General features: G+C 43.1%; 1 protein-coding gene across 1 annotated transcript; it reads left to right on the top strand.

The window, feature by feature from the left end:
- Positions 1-1205: 1205 nt before the first annotated feature.
- M6PR (mannose-6-phosphate receptor, cation dependent) lies at positions 1206-11271 on the top strand. The gene is made up of 7 exons (XM_044227386.1): positions 1206-1559; positions 5210-5389; positions 6459-6625; positions 8007-8116; positions 8399-8529; positions 9068-9194; positions 9652-11271. The coding sequence occupies exons 1-7, from the start codon at positions 1333-1335 to the stop codon at positions 9772-9774; spliced, it is 1065 nt and encodes a 354-aa protein (XP_044083321.1). The 5' UTR covers positions 1206-1332; the 3' UTR covers positions 9775-11271.
- The last annotated feature ends 155 nt before the right edge of the window (positions 11272-11426 follow it).

The raw sequence follows: 11426 nt of genomic DNA, 5'->3' as shown, positions 1-11426 counted from the left end.
ATGCAGAATCCTAAACAGTGAGCATCAAGTACTGCGTGAGAGCTTCGACTCTGAAGACTACATGCACATATAACTAACTTATGCCTCAATTACGGAACCTGAATACTGACAACGTTAACTTAATAGACGTGGCAACCAAAGTAAGTTCCTTAGCCACCATCAGCTTTAAAATTGAAAGCTTGGGTTTAAGATTAAATCAATCAATTCCCATTTAAAGCACTAAGAACAGTGCCGGCACCACAGAACCATGCACGTATTCGCTTCCATTATTACTGGATTCAAAACATTGTACTAGCTCTGGTGAGAAGGACGCATCAAAATCCAGTCCCTACCCGCGAAGAGAGGGGGACACACACAAAAGCAACGCAGGAGTCAAAGCAGGTTGGAATCCGGTTAAAACCAAGTAGAGGCAACAAGCGGGCACTTAGAGGAAGGTGTTCTTCATTCCGAAAAGCGTTAAAATCCAGAAAGTCACGGGAGCAAAAGCATTTGAACCGAGTTCCAGGGACGCGCAGGACTTGAGCAAGCGACGAATTCAGACCGACCTGAGGGAAACCGCGGAGGATCTTGGCAAAGGCACGGAGACTAAAAGGGGAGACTTCTTTCCCCAGGACACCAGAAATGCGGATAGGGTGGGCTGAACAGAATCGGTTCTGTTGTGCTCAGCACGCACAATGCCGCGAAACCTCCGGTGAACAGAACCGTTCGCCGTGTTTTACGCAGAATGACCGGAATGACAAGGTTAACGAAAACAGTACGGGTAACAACAGACCCCAAGGTACTCAAGTATAGAAAGGAAATCAAGAACAAAGGTGTCGTTAAGAAAGCCGCGACCCAATCGCTGTCCACTCTCCTCTAGATGCCGATCCTGAAGACCACGCGACTCGCCGCAGGCCGACGGCGAAACAGCGCCTCTCGCCGGCGGCAAACCGGCGCGGGAAACACCGACAGGAAGAGACCCGGGGCGAGAACTACAGCTCCCACTGAAGCCTGGCCGACGGCCCCCTTTCCCAATTTCCGCTTCCGCCGCCCGCCCTCGCGTACCCCCTTCTGGGAGCTGGCCGGCGCGTGACCGCGCGTGACCCCGCGTGACCGCGCGTGACTCCGCGAGCGACTGCGCGAGCAGAGAAGCTCAGGGGCGGGACTCTGGGACCCCATTAGTAGAAACGCGACCCCCCCGCCAGACGGTGGAACGCAACTTGAAAACCTCGGAAAGTGGTTGGAGTTGATAGAACAAGGGCGGAGCTACAGGACCCGGATCCTGACCAATCAGGGTCTGGGATCGGCCGGGAGACCGGGAAGGGGAAAGGGGTGAAATGGTTCTGTGGTCACATGCCGCGGGGTCTAGTGGGAGGAGCAGTTGCCCAGAAGACGCCTGGTGCTTCCTGTTTCCGGTTCCCGGAGTGGAGCACGGCGAGGCGCATTGGGGAACGCTGGCCTTTGACACGAGTTCTGGGTCCGGGGTCTGTGGCTGGCCCCTCGCTGGCCCTGTCTCCCAGCCCCAGACAGGTATTCAGCCAGGGATTCTGCGCCTTGGCTACTCCCTGTGCCCGTGACACGTGAGTATGAGGGGCGTGGAGGAGGAGGGGAGCTGGAGAGCGCTCACACCCCGGTGCCCGGAACAGGGGCTGGGGATCGCTAAGTCTCCCTTGGCCGGGGTTCTAGCCAAGATTCCAGCTGAGGAGCCCTAGGGCAGAATGGAGACGGAGGCGTGAGGGCGGGGAGTTAGAGAGTCCCGAAGGGAGTGAGGGAGAAAGGACCTACCAAGACCGGAGAAGAATTCGACGTGTATTTGGAAGGCAGAGAAAGGAAGGACCCTGGGTATGGAGTCGCTGGAGGTGTACCTGGATACCTGTAGAGGGAATTTTTGGCCTGCATTGTGGAGGAAGGTAAAGCGGCATCATTTGGAGAGGATACGGCTCTAGGCAGTTGGGAAATCAGGAACTAGAGGGAATAAGAATTTCTAGAACCCTGGGAGAAGTTCGAAGAGGATGCGTGTATGGTATGGGATAGCTACTAGAGGGCTTATCTCGTGCTTTCTCTTTCTGGGGAGCTTCCGCCCGTGGGACCTAGAGCCGCTTGTCTAGGGCTTCTCAGCGTCGGGCCGTTTAGCTAGTTAGGGCTGCTCTTCTGAAAGGGTAGACTGCTGGAGACAGGAGTTGAGGGTGGTTACCTCAGGAATGAGCCAGACAGCAGAAAGTAGAAATTCCACTGAAAAATGGAAAATGCTCATGGCTAGTCTTGACGGGTGGGAAAGAGTGGTACAGATGCCCAGTGATTTGAACTGCTTCCCAATTCCTGGCTTAGTCAGTGGTCATTCCATTGAAGAGAATTGTTTTAGCATTACCAAAATAGATGTGTCCTAGAACAAGAAAATTGAAGGGGATTTTCAAAATCTTAAAGTTCGGCCCCTTATTTCCAAAGTATCTAGACAGACTGTTGCACCTTGAGGATCTAAGTGTAGCACATTAAAAGGGAACTACACAGCCCTTGGATGTCATACGCTCGCTAATGAATTTTTGCACCCCTATATTTATCAGAAAATAGCTTTATGCCATGAATCATCCAAGTTGCCCCACCAACTTCGTACATGTTTAATACTTGTATAACCTAGGGCAAATAATTTAGCCTCTGTAAGCATCAGTTTCCTCATCTGTAAAATGGGAGAAATTATACTTACTTTTCTTGGCTGTGAAGATTACAGACAATCTAGATAAAGCACTTAGAGCATTTGCCACTGAATCAGAGAAGTAGCTCAAAACAGACAAACCTTAGGCAGAAAAGAGAGGAGTGTAAGTTGAGTCTCAGCCTAACTTCTTGAACGAATAAGCAAATGAAAGAAAGTTCAGCTCCACTAATGGAGACTGCAGGGTGTTTGTTTAACCCTTTATCCTATCCCAATTTTGTTCTAATTTGGGAAAAGAAATCATAAACTGTTAACAAATAAGGAACTAACTTTGAGGCCATATAACACAGCCTTCTGTATGAGAATCCCCTCTGGAAAACTGGTCCTGGAAAAAAAAAAGGCTTGACAGTCCAGAACGTTGAAATTTTAAATTAGATCCTGAGAGAATATAAGGAATATGGCGTGTTAAATCAATCTAGTAAAAGGAATCTATATATATATATATATACATATATATATATATATTTAGGAACAGTGCTGGTCCTGTAATGTGTTGAGCAATGAGTTAATTTAGGGAAGGTAGGAGTTTGAGGTTTGAGTTCTTTATTCTACCTCTTATTCAGTGAACTATGTGAGGAATCACTTCCCCCTGCTTTGTCAAAAAGAAAGCAAGGCTTTGGCTGCCTACCCTGAGTCCCAAAAAATTAAAGTGAAAGGGGATACACATGTAGTGGTTAAATGTAGACCATGAGCTCTGGAGCCAGACTTTCTGGGTCACTCCATTGGCTATGTCTCAGTTCTTTCATCTGTAAAATAAGGACAATAATTGTATTTACTGCATAGGGTTTTTGTAAGGATTAATTAGTTAATGCATGTTAAATGCTTTTAAGAGTAAAAGGCAAGTACTCTGTTATAAAGTTTCCTATTCGTGCTCTAAATCTGTTTTATGGGGGCCTTGGACGTTACTACTGGTGATAATTATTCTATGGAAACACTTTACTTATACTACGTAGTGAGTTGGTTTTGGAAATACACAAAGTCGTAGGAACATCTGGGTGGCTCTGTCAGTTAAGTGTCTGCCTTTGGCTCAGGCCGTGTTCCCAGCATCCTGGGATCAGGCCCCATGTCAGGCTCCTTGCTCGAAGTGGAGTCTGCTTCTCCCTCTGCCCCTCCCCATGCTTCTGCTCTCTCTCTTATCTCAAATAAGTAAATAAAATCTTAAGAGAAAAAAAAACACACAAAGTCAGGGAGACAATTTCCCAAGCATTTGTTGCCCTAATGGAGTGTGGAAAACAGAAGGTCAAATGTAAGTTTGTTTAGGGGAGTAGAGAAAATTCAGTCAGGGCAGAGACCATTCAGTCAGGGCTCAGAGCTTCCATTTTCCTATCTTCAAATTTACTAATACCCATTAAACTCTACCTAGTTTTTTATTCTAGAAAGGTACTGGAGTTGATTAACTAACCTGAAAAAGAATTAGAGGACTCTAAAGAGTTAATTAGCCAAAGTCCAGGCTTGTAGTCTGGAAGCATGTTACTACAAGTAAGAAAAGTTTGGAAGAATTAAATATTTGTATGATAACAGTGACACTGTTATGAAATTAACAAGTAGCAGTGGCCTGCAGGATCATTAACTAATGGACATCAGAGTGAAGTCTTTTGCAAGGATAAATGAGTATGTCCTGGGTGAAGATGGATTAGAGGAAAAGAAAAATGAGTTTAGGAAATGGAACCATGTGTTTCCATTCCTAGAGCAGTACAAGAAACAGGGGAATTGGAAAGTGACTTAGTGATTGCCAAGAATTGTCACCAGTTCAGAGTGTACAAAGACAACTGCTTACTGGAAGTTTAGAAACTCTTGAGATTTATGATATGTAGAGCCTGAGGTGGATTTTGAAAGACGTCTTCAGTCACTTCAACCTAGTGAATTTTCTTCTTCCTATAATTTAAACGATTGTGTTTTCAGAGATGAGCCATTACATTAGATAAATGTCAGCTTTTAGGTGCTGTGGCTTTATTTATCTCTTACCATCTTTCTTACGATGAATATGAACAAAGACTGTTGGAAGTTTCTGAATATTGACAGGAGAAGTTAGGAGCCAAAGTACTGGAGTCCCTTTCCCTATTTTACATCTGTCAATAACTTTCAAGCAGACTTGATCAAGTGTTAAGTTATAATTTGAGTGTTACCTTAGGGAGGACTGCAGGTTGAAGCCATTTGTATGAACAGTATTAAACTTTAAGTGTGAGATACTGCAATCTAACTTTTCATGAAACAGTAAAGATGCTCATACTCTCTCTCTCTCTCAAAATAAATCTTTAAAAAGAAAAAGAAACCTAAAGATTAAGAATCCTGTTCTGAGTATTAGAGGACAGGGAAAAAAATAATGGGTGAAAGCTAAAAGCCCGAAATAGACCCAAAAAAATAAAACCCAACTTTGTGTTAATAAGGAAAACTGACTAATGTAGAAAAAGTGATGGATGGAAGATAAAACAGTAAAAATTGTACATTCATGTGCTTTTTCTCTCTCTTCCCCCACCCCGATCTTCCCTGCTTCCTCAACACCCACACTCCCTGTCCCAAAAGGATGTTCCTCTTCTACAGCTGCTGGAGGACTGGACTGCTCCTGCCACTGCTCCTAGCTGTGGCAGTAAGAGAATCCTGGCAGACAGAAGAAAAAACCTGCGACCTGGTAGGAGAAAAAGGGCGAGAATCTGAGAAAGAGTTGGCTCTTCTGAAGAGGTTGCAACCACTGTATAACAAAAGGTAACTGAGAACAGCTTTAAAGGACTTGAGAAAATAACTTTGTTAAAGAATCTTTTCTTCTCGAGGGCCTGGCGGGCTCAGTTGGTGGAGCATATGACTCTTAATCTTGGGGTTGTAAGTTCAAGTCCCACATTGGGTATAGAAATATTTTTTAAAACAAAATCTTAAGAATATATTTTTTTTCCTCCACTTACCGACTTTTAGTATTACTACTCTGTATGGAGGGAAAACGTGTATTATAACCAACTCTGGGAGATGGTTCTAGTCTGAACTTCAGTAATATTGGTCTTATTTGGCCATAATATCTTACTTTTTTTTAAAGCAGGCTCCATGCCCGGCGTGGAGCCCAGGGCAAAACCTAAGCTGAGATTCAGAGCTGGATGCTAACCTACTGAGCCACCCAGGTACCCCTGTTTGGTTTTGGTTGTTGGTTTTTTGTTTTGTTTTTTTTTTTTTAATGCTGTAGAGCAAATTCTGAGCCCAGTTTTTAGTAGCAGTGTGCAGTTCTCTTATGCAGAAGAGAAAATGCACTGTTTTTAAGACTGGATCCAGGAGACCACCTTGTAGGAATTAAAAAGCATTATTTGGTACTTCCATGTAATAGGACTTTAGAAGTATCAGATAAACATTGAGGCCTGTACACATCAGAAGTGTCAGGAATCTTTTGGTATGTAAATCTGAAAATGATCTTCAAGGAACAAGAAACCATGGGATACTTCCCATGAACATAGATCGTATTCACTGGGAAATAGCAACTGACACTTCAGCATAGTCTAGAACAGGTATTCTAGAATATCTAGCTATCTTGGGTGTTGTGTTTTAAACCATCATCGTCAGCAGTTAGGATTGTCTTCATTCAACAAATGAACTATTCACTATTACATGGATATTTCATGATCAACAAATATTAACTAGTACATTTAGTTGTGACAGATAAGTAAATTGATCACACTTGGCAGGAGGTGGGGTGGGGGGCGGTAGGGGTAGGCAGCTTAAAGGAAGAGAGGCTGCTTGTCCTAAAGCTGATAGCCAGTAACTTCTCTTCCTTCTTTCTCCTCACTTCTTACAGCTTTGAGAGCACTGTGGGCCAGGGTCCGGACACATACATCTATATGTTCAGGGTCTGCCGGGAAGCTGGCAACCGCACCTCTGGGGCAGGCCTGGTGCAGATCAACAAAAGTAATGGGAAGGAAAGAGTGGTAGGGAGACTCAACGAGACTCACGTCTTCAATGGAAGTAAGACTCTCCCTGTTGGTTAATGGATCCCAAGTCAATCCCTCTGACGATCCTGTATGTGTCAACCTTTTGCATTCTTTTTAGAGTATTTTTTTTTTTTTAAAGATTTTATTTATTTATTTGACAGAGAGAGAGAGAGATCACAAGTAGGCAGAGGCAGGCAGAGAGACGGGGGGAAGCAGGCTCCCCGCTGAGCAGAGAGCCCGATGTGGGGCTCGATCCCAGGACCCTGAGATCATGACCTGAGCCGAAGGCAGCGGCTTAACCCACTGAGCCACCCAGGCGCCCCCTTTTTAGAGTATTATATGGTACATGTGCTTCAGCTCACCTGAGACTAAACCACAAGATACCTAGTTCCACCACTCCTCTGGAGTCATGGGTCAGGACCTTTATGTTTGTTTTAAAGTTAATGAAAAGCTCATGCATAAAGAATCTAGCTGGGATTCTGTAGCTTAATGTGTTTTTCATACCAGGCTTAAAAACACCAACAACCTTTCTCATTGAATTAGTCCAGTTTTGCCAGTTACATTTTCAGAGATTAAACTTTTTTGCAAACCTGTCTACCAAAACTTCCCCAGCTAACTTGGGCTGTGGTGATTAGGTTTCTCAAAAGTCATAAAATCATATTGCTGGAAAGAACTATGTGAGCACCTGTGGTCTAATTCCCTCCCTTAAGCAGATAACTGTATTTTCCAGTGCAGATATTTGTTCGTATCAATAATATAATGAAAAATAACATCAAGAATTTGGGTTTAAGTAGGGGTTGGAAGACTGGATTTTTGACCCAGCTCATGTTTACTTGCCTTTGACTTTGAAAAATCATCTTGTGTTTCTTCATACGTGCAAGATTAGAAGCAGAATCTTTACCTTACTCACCTCACATGATTGATAAATCAGAGGATATTTTGCAAAAGAAATTTGAATGCCATAAGTACTAAAGAAGAAATGGCTCCCAGTCGTACACCTTGCATTTATCTGTGGCTAATTTTATTTTTATTTTATTTTTTGTGTGTGTGTGGCTAATTTTAAATCTTAAGTTTTCCCCTACCACCTAAGAATTTTATGGAACCTCTTCTTTTGATGTGAGCAGGTCTTCAGAAAATGTCAATCAGTGTGAAAGCATGGGTCCTAATTGTTTTTGCACTATTAGTTGCCTGCCTTTAATATGGAAAATTAAGACTATGCTTACATGAATATCTGATTCTTCGTTGTCTTAAGAGAAGAAGCAGGTTTTAACTTGGTATTTCTGGTTTATGGAGCTCATACTGTTACGGGTTATTTTAATCAAAACCAATTTCATTGAACTCCTCCATTCCTTTCTGCCATCATACCCAGGCCTGCCTTCCTGCCCCAAAGCAACATTTCCGTTGTCGCTCCTCAGGTAATTGGATCATGCTGACCTATAAAGGGGGTGACGAATATGACAGTCACTGTGGCATGGAGCAGCGTCGTGCAGTGGTGATGATCTCCTGCAATCGACACACACTAGCGGTGAGGCAACCCCGGGGCACATGAGCCTAGAGAGCAGTGGAGAGCACTGACCTGAGGGGGAAAGAATTTCCACAGGGAAAAAGATACATCGGGACAGACAAGAGAAAACTAGTTGTTTTTCCTTGTGTCACAGACACCTATGTTCGATCATACATGGAAAATAAGTTACTGAATCAGGAGAGAAAGCAAATGTTTTTTAGTTTGTGGGTTTTTTCTTTTTCTAAGTAAGCGTTGAAACAGTTAACCACATTGTTGTGTACTGTTCTGTCCTTTCATCATCAGGACAATTTTAACCTTGTGTTTGAGGAGCGAGGCAAAGTTCAAGATTGTTTCTACCTCTTTGAGATGGATAGCAGCCTGGCCTGTTCCCCAGAGATCTCTCACCTCAGTGTGGGTTCTATCTTACTAGTCACGTGAGTGCTTTTTCCTTTATCAGTCCAAACCTTCCCTTTTTTTCTCCCTTAAACTCAATTACTTGGTGACACTTAGACACAAATTGTCTGTGTGTGTGTACACACTATACTATAATTGGAAGGGGGGGGATACTTTTAAACTCTGATGCAAGTTTTAAAAAGTTAGATACAATGTTTCACCTCTAATATTTGCATTTGGAAATGCTTTACGTCCCATTACTGGAAAACCGGACAGTTTTTTTATTATCCCATTAGATTATAAGAACTTTCGGGGAAGTGGAACTCTATACCTAGCTAATAGTACTTATTCTTGGCTACAAGTCAGAGTCACACATTAAGTCTTATTTTTGTCTGAGCCTTTGCTTTTAGACGTGCTCTAACTGGTTTTCTAAAGAAGGCACCTTCCCATTTTAGGGGCGTTTTTTTCCCCCATTTTTATAGAATACAGACTAGGAAACCACTAATGAATATTAAGATTACCTTTTCTTATCAGTTTTACTATTCCTTGGTTTTTAACTAGCGATGTCTTTCTTAATAGGTTTGCATCACTGGTTGCTGTCTATATCATTGGAGGGTTCCTATACCAGCGACTGGTGGTGGGAGCCAAGGGAATGGAGCAGTTTCCCCACTTAGCCTTCTGGCAAGATCTTGGCAACCTGGTAGCAGTAAGTAACAGGACTGGTGGCTGAGTCTATAGCCTGCTGCCAAGGCTGAGTGACCAACCACCCTGGTTTACCTAGACAGAGGGATTTCCAGGGACATAGGACTTCGGGTGCTAAACACAAAGGAGTCCCAGGCCGTAGTACAAAGTAACAAGTAGCATAGCATCTTACTGTCTGGCCTTGGGAAAGGCTTCGCTGGAAGAGCAACACTGTTGTTTAAATTGAGGAATCTGATAAAGCTGTTAAGGGACCTGGATGGGGAGAAAGTAAGACCTAATTAGAATTTTTCTCGCATTAGCCCTAAATTCAATTTAGGCTGGCCCTTAGAGCTTCTGGATTTTCTCATTATCCTTGAAGAAACCTAGTTCTTGCCATATTCTTAGGCCATAAGTGTATTTTGCCTCACCCTCAAAGTTGGTTATTCCAAATTCTCATTTCCTTCCTTTGCTTCTCTCTACAGGATGGTTGTGACTTTGTGTGCCGTTCTAAACCCCGCAATGTGCCTGCTGCGTATCGTGGTGTGGGGGATGATCAGCTGGGCGAGGAGTCAGAAGAAAGGGATGATCATTTATTACCAATGTGATTGCACTTTAAATGCCCAGCTGCTTCTTCAGTCCCCCAAACCAAAGCATACTCAGCCAGATTTCTTAAGCAGTCTCCACTCCAGTCTCTCATCCCATCCTTAACATTGATCTTGCTTTCCAGTTTGCTTTTGATTTGCATTCTCTTCTCACTAGTAGAAATGCCTTCCCTTTGCTCCCCATTTTTTTTTTCTAGAGAGGTACAGTTATAGGACAGAGATAAAATAATAGGGCCTGTGCAGAAGAGGCTATCACACTATCTCTTGGTATCAGAAGGTACAAGATAGTTACAATGAGCAAAAAAGTGTGGCAGCCTCCCTGAGTCTTTTTTAAACATATTTTCACAAGTTTTTGAGACACTGGATTTCTTTAATTAAAAAGGGGGGAGGCAAAGAAACATTATTTATACAAGGTTTGATTGCTTTCATGCTGTTACTCTGTACCCTACAGTAGTCTCCATGAGAACCTGATGTAATTTCTTGCTGCTTGGAACTACTCTATGGTGATTACTTGGTTACATTCCAAGTATTTCTATTTGGTCTGAGCCTGGGGATGTTGCAGGCTTGCTTCTTCCACCTCTGGGATTAGGATGGGGAAAATGTTAATTTCCCACTTAGAGGATTATAAAATACCATCACATCAGTTGTTGGCAGTGGAGTGACCTTATAGCTGGAACTGGACCCCGGATTGTGGCCTTGTGGTCATGGACCTTGTATGGCCAAAATACCTTATCCAGAAGTTTAGTCCGTTAGAAAGGGAAAGTGAATGGGACCTCTTGTGCTATAGGGGTTTCAGAAAAGGAAGTCTGTTTACCTGTGGTGGGATCTCCTTGATGGCTTTCTTCTCCCACTCACAGTAAAAGCTTTAGGCAAAGCTTTTCTTCTAAGCTGTTTTCCTCTACCAGTATTTCTATAGATGTTGCACTTTCTTCACAGGCATGTTGACTTCCCCCTTCCCTCCCCACCTAATCTTCTGGAAAGGAGTTAAAGCAGAGGTGGGATATCTAGTGCTTTGCCATCCTGTGCTCTGGGTGTGGATTACTGCTGCACCTGTCCCTTCTGGCTCAGGGAAGTATCTTCTTGCCCCCAGCAGTTTCTGTGGGGAGAGGTTTTGAATCCTCTGATGCTTCCACTTTTTTGTTTAGGCTATGTGCCCAGAAAGAAGCCTGGCCCAATCTTTCCATAGTAGTGAACCTGGGCCACTGAAGAGTAACACGGCTCCACTGGACACAAGAGGGCGCAATAGGCAGGGGCTTTTAATAGCTTTTAGGGAAGAAAAAAATTATTTCATCTTTGGACTTTTAAATACTATTGGAATGATTTTTTTTTTCTTCTTTCTAAACAGGGAAAATAATGTTATAAAAGCATCTTTTTTGTTAACTTGTTTGCATCCCTCCCCCACACTGGTGTTTTAAAAATGAAAAAGAGAAAAACTACATTTTTTGTATAAAAACACTTAAAAGATTAAAAAAAACAAACAAACAAGTTGCCCTAGTCTTTTGTATGAAAGAAGAGGGTAGAGACACTGGAATGGAGTAAGAGACAACAGACCAATTTTTATCCTTTTACAGAGAAGGAAAAAAATATTTAATATTTTTGTTGTATAAGGAATAGCGCCTAAGGTAGGTACTTATACTCCTGACCTCAGCCCCACA

The sequence above is a fragment of the Neovison vison genome, chromosome 12 (genome assembly GCF_020171115.1).
Source record: "Neovison vison isolate M4711 chromosome 12, ASM_NN_V1, whole genome shotgun sequence".
Classification (NCBI taxonomy): domain Eukaryota; kingdom Metazoa; phylum Chordata; class Mammalia; order Carnivora; family Mustelidae; genus Neogale; species Neogale vison.
The sequence above is the reverse complement of the archived record's forward strand: the minus strand, read 5'-3'. Positions and strand labels throughout refer to the sequence as shown.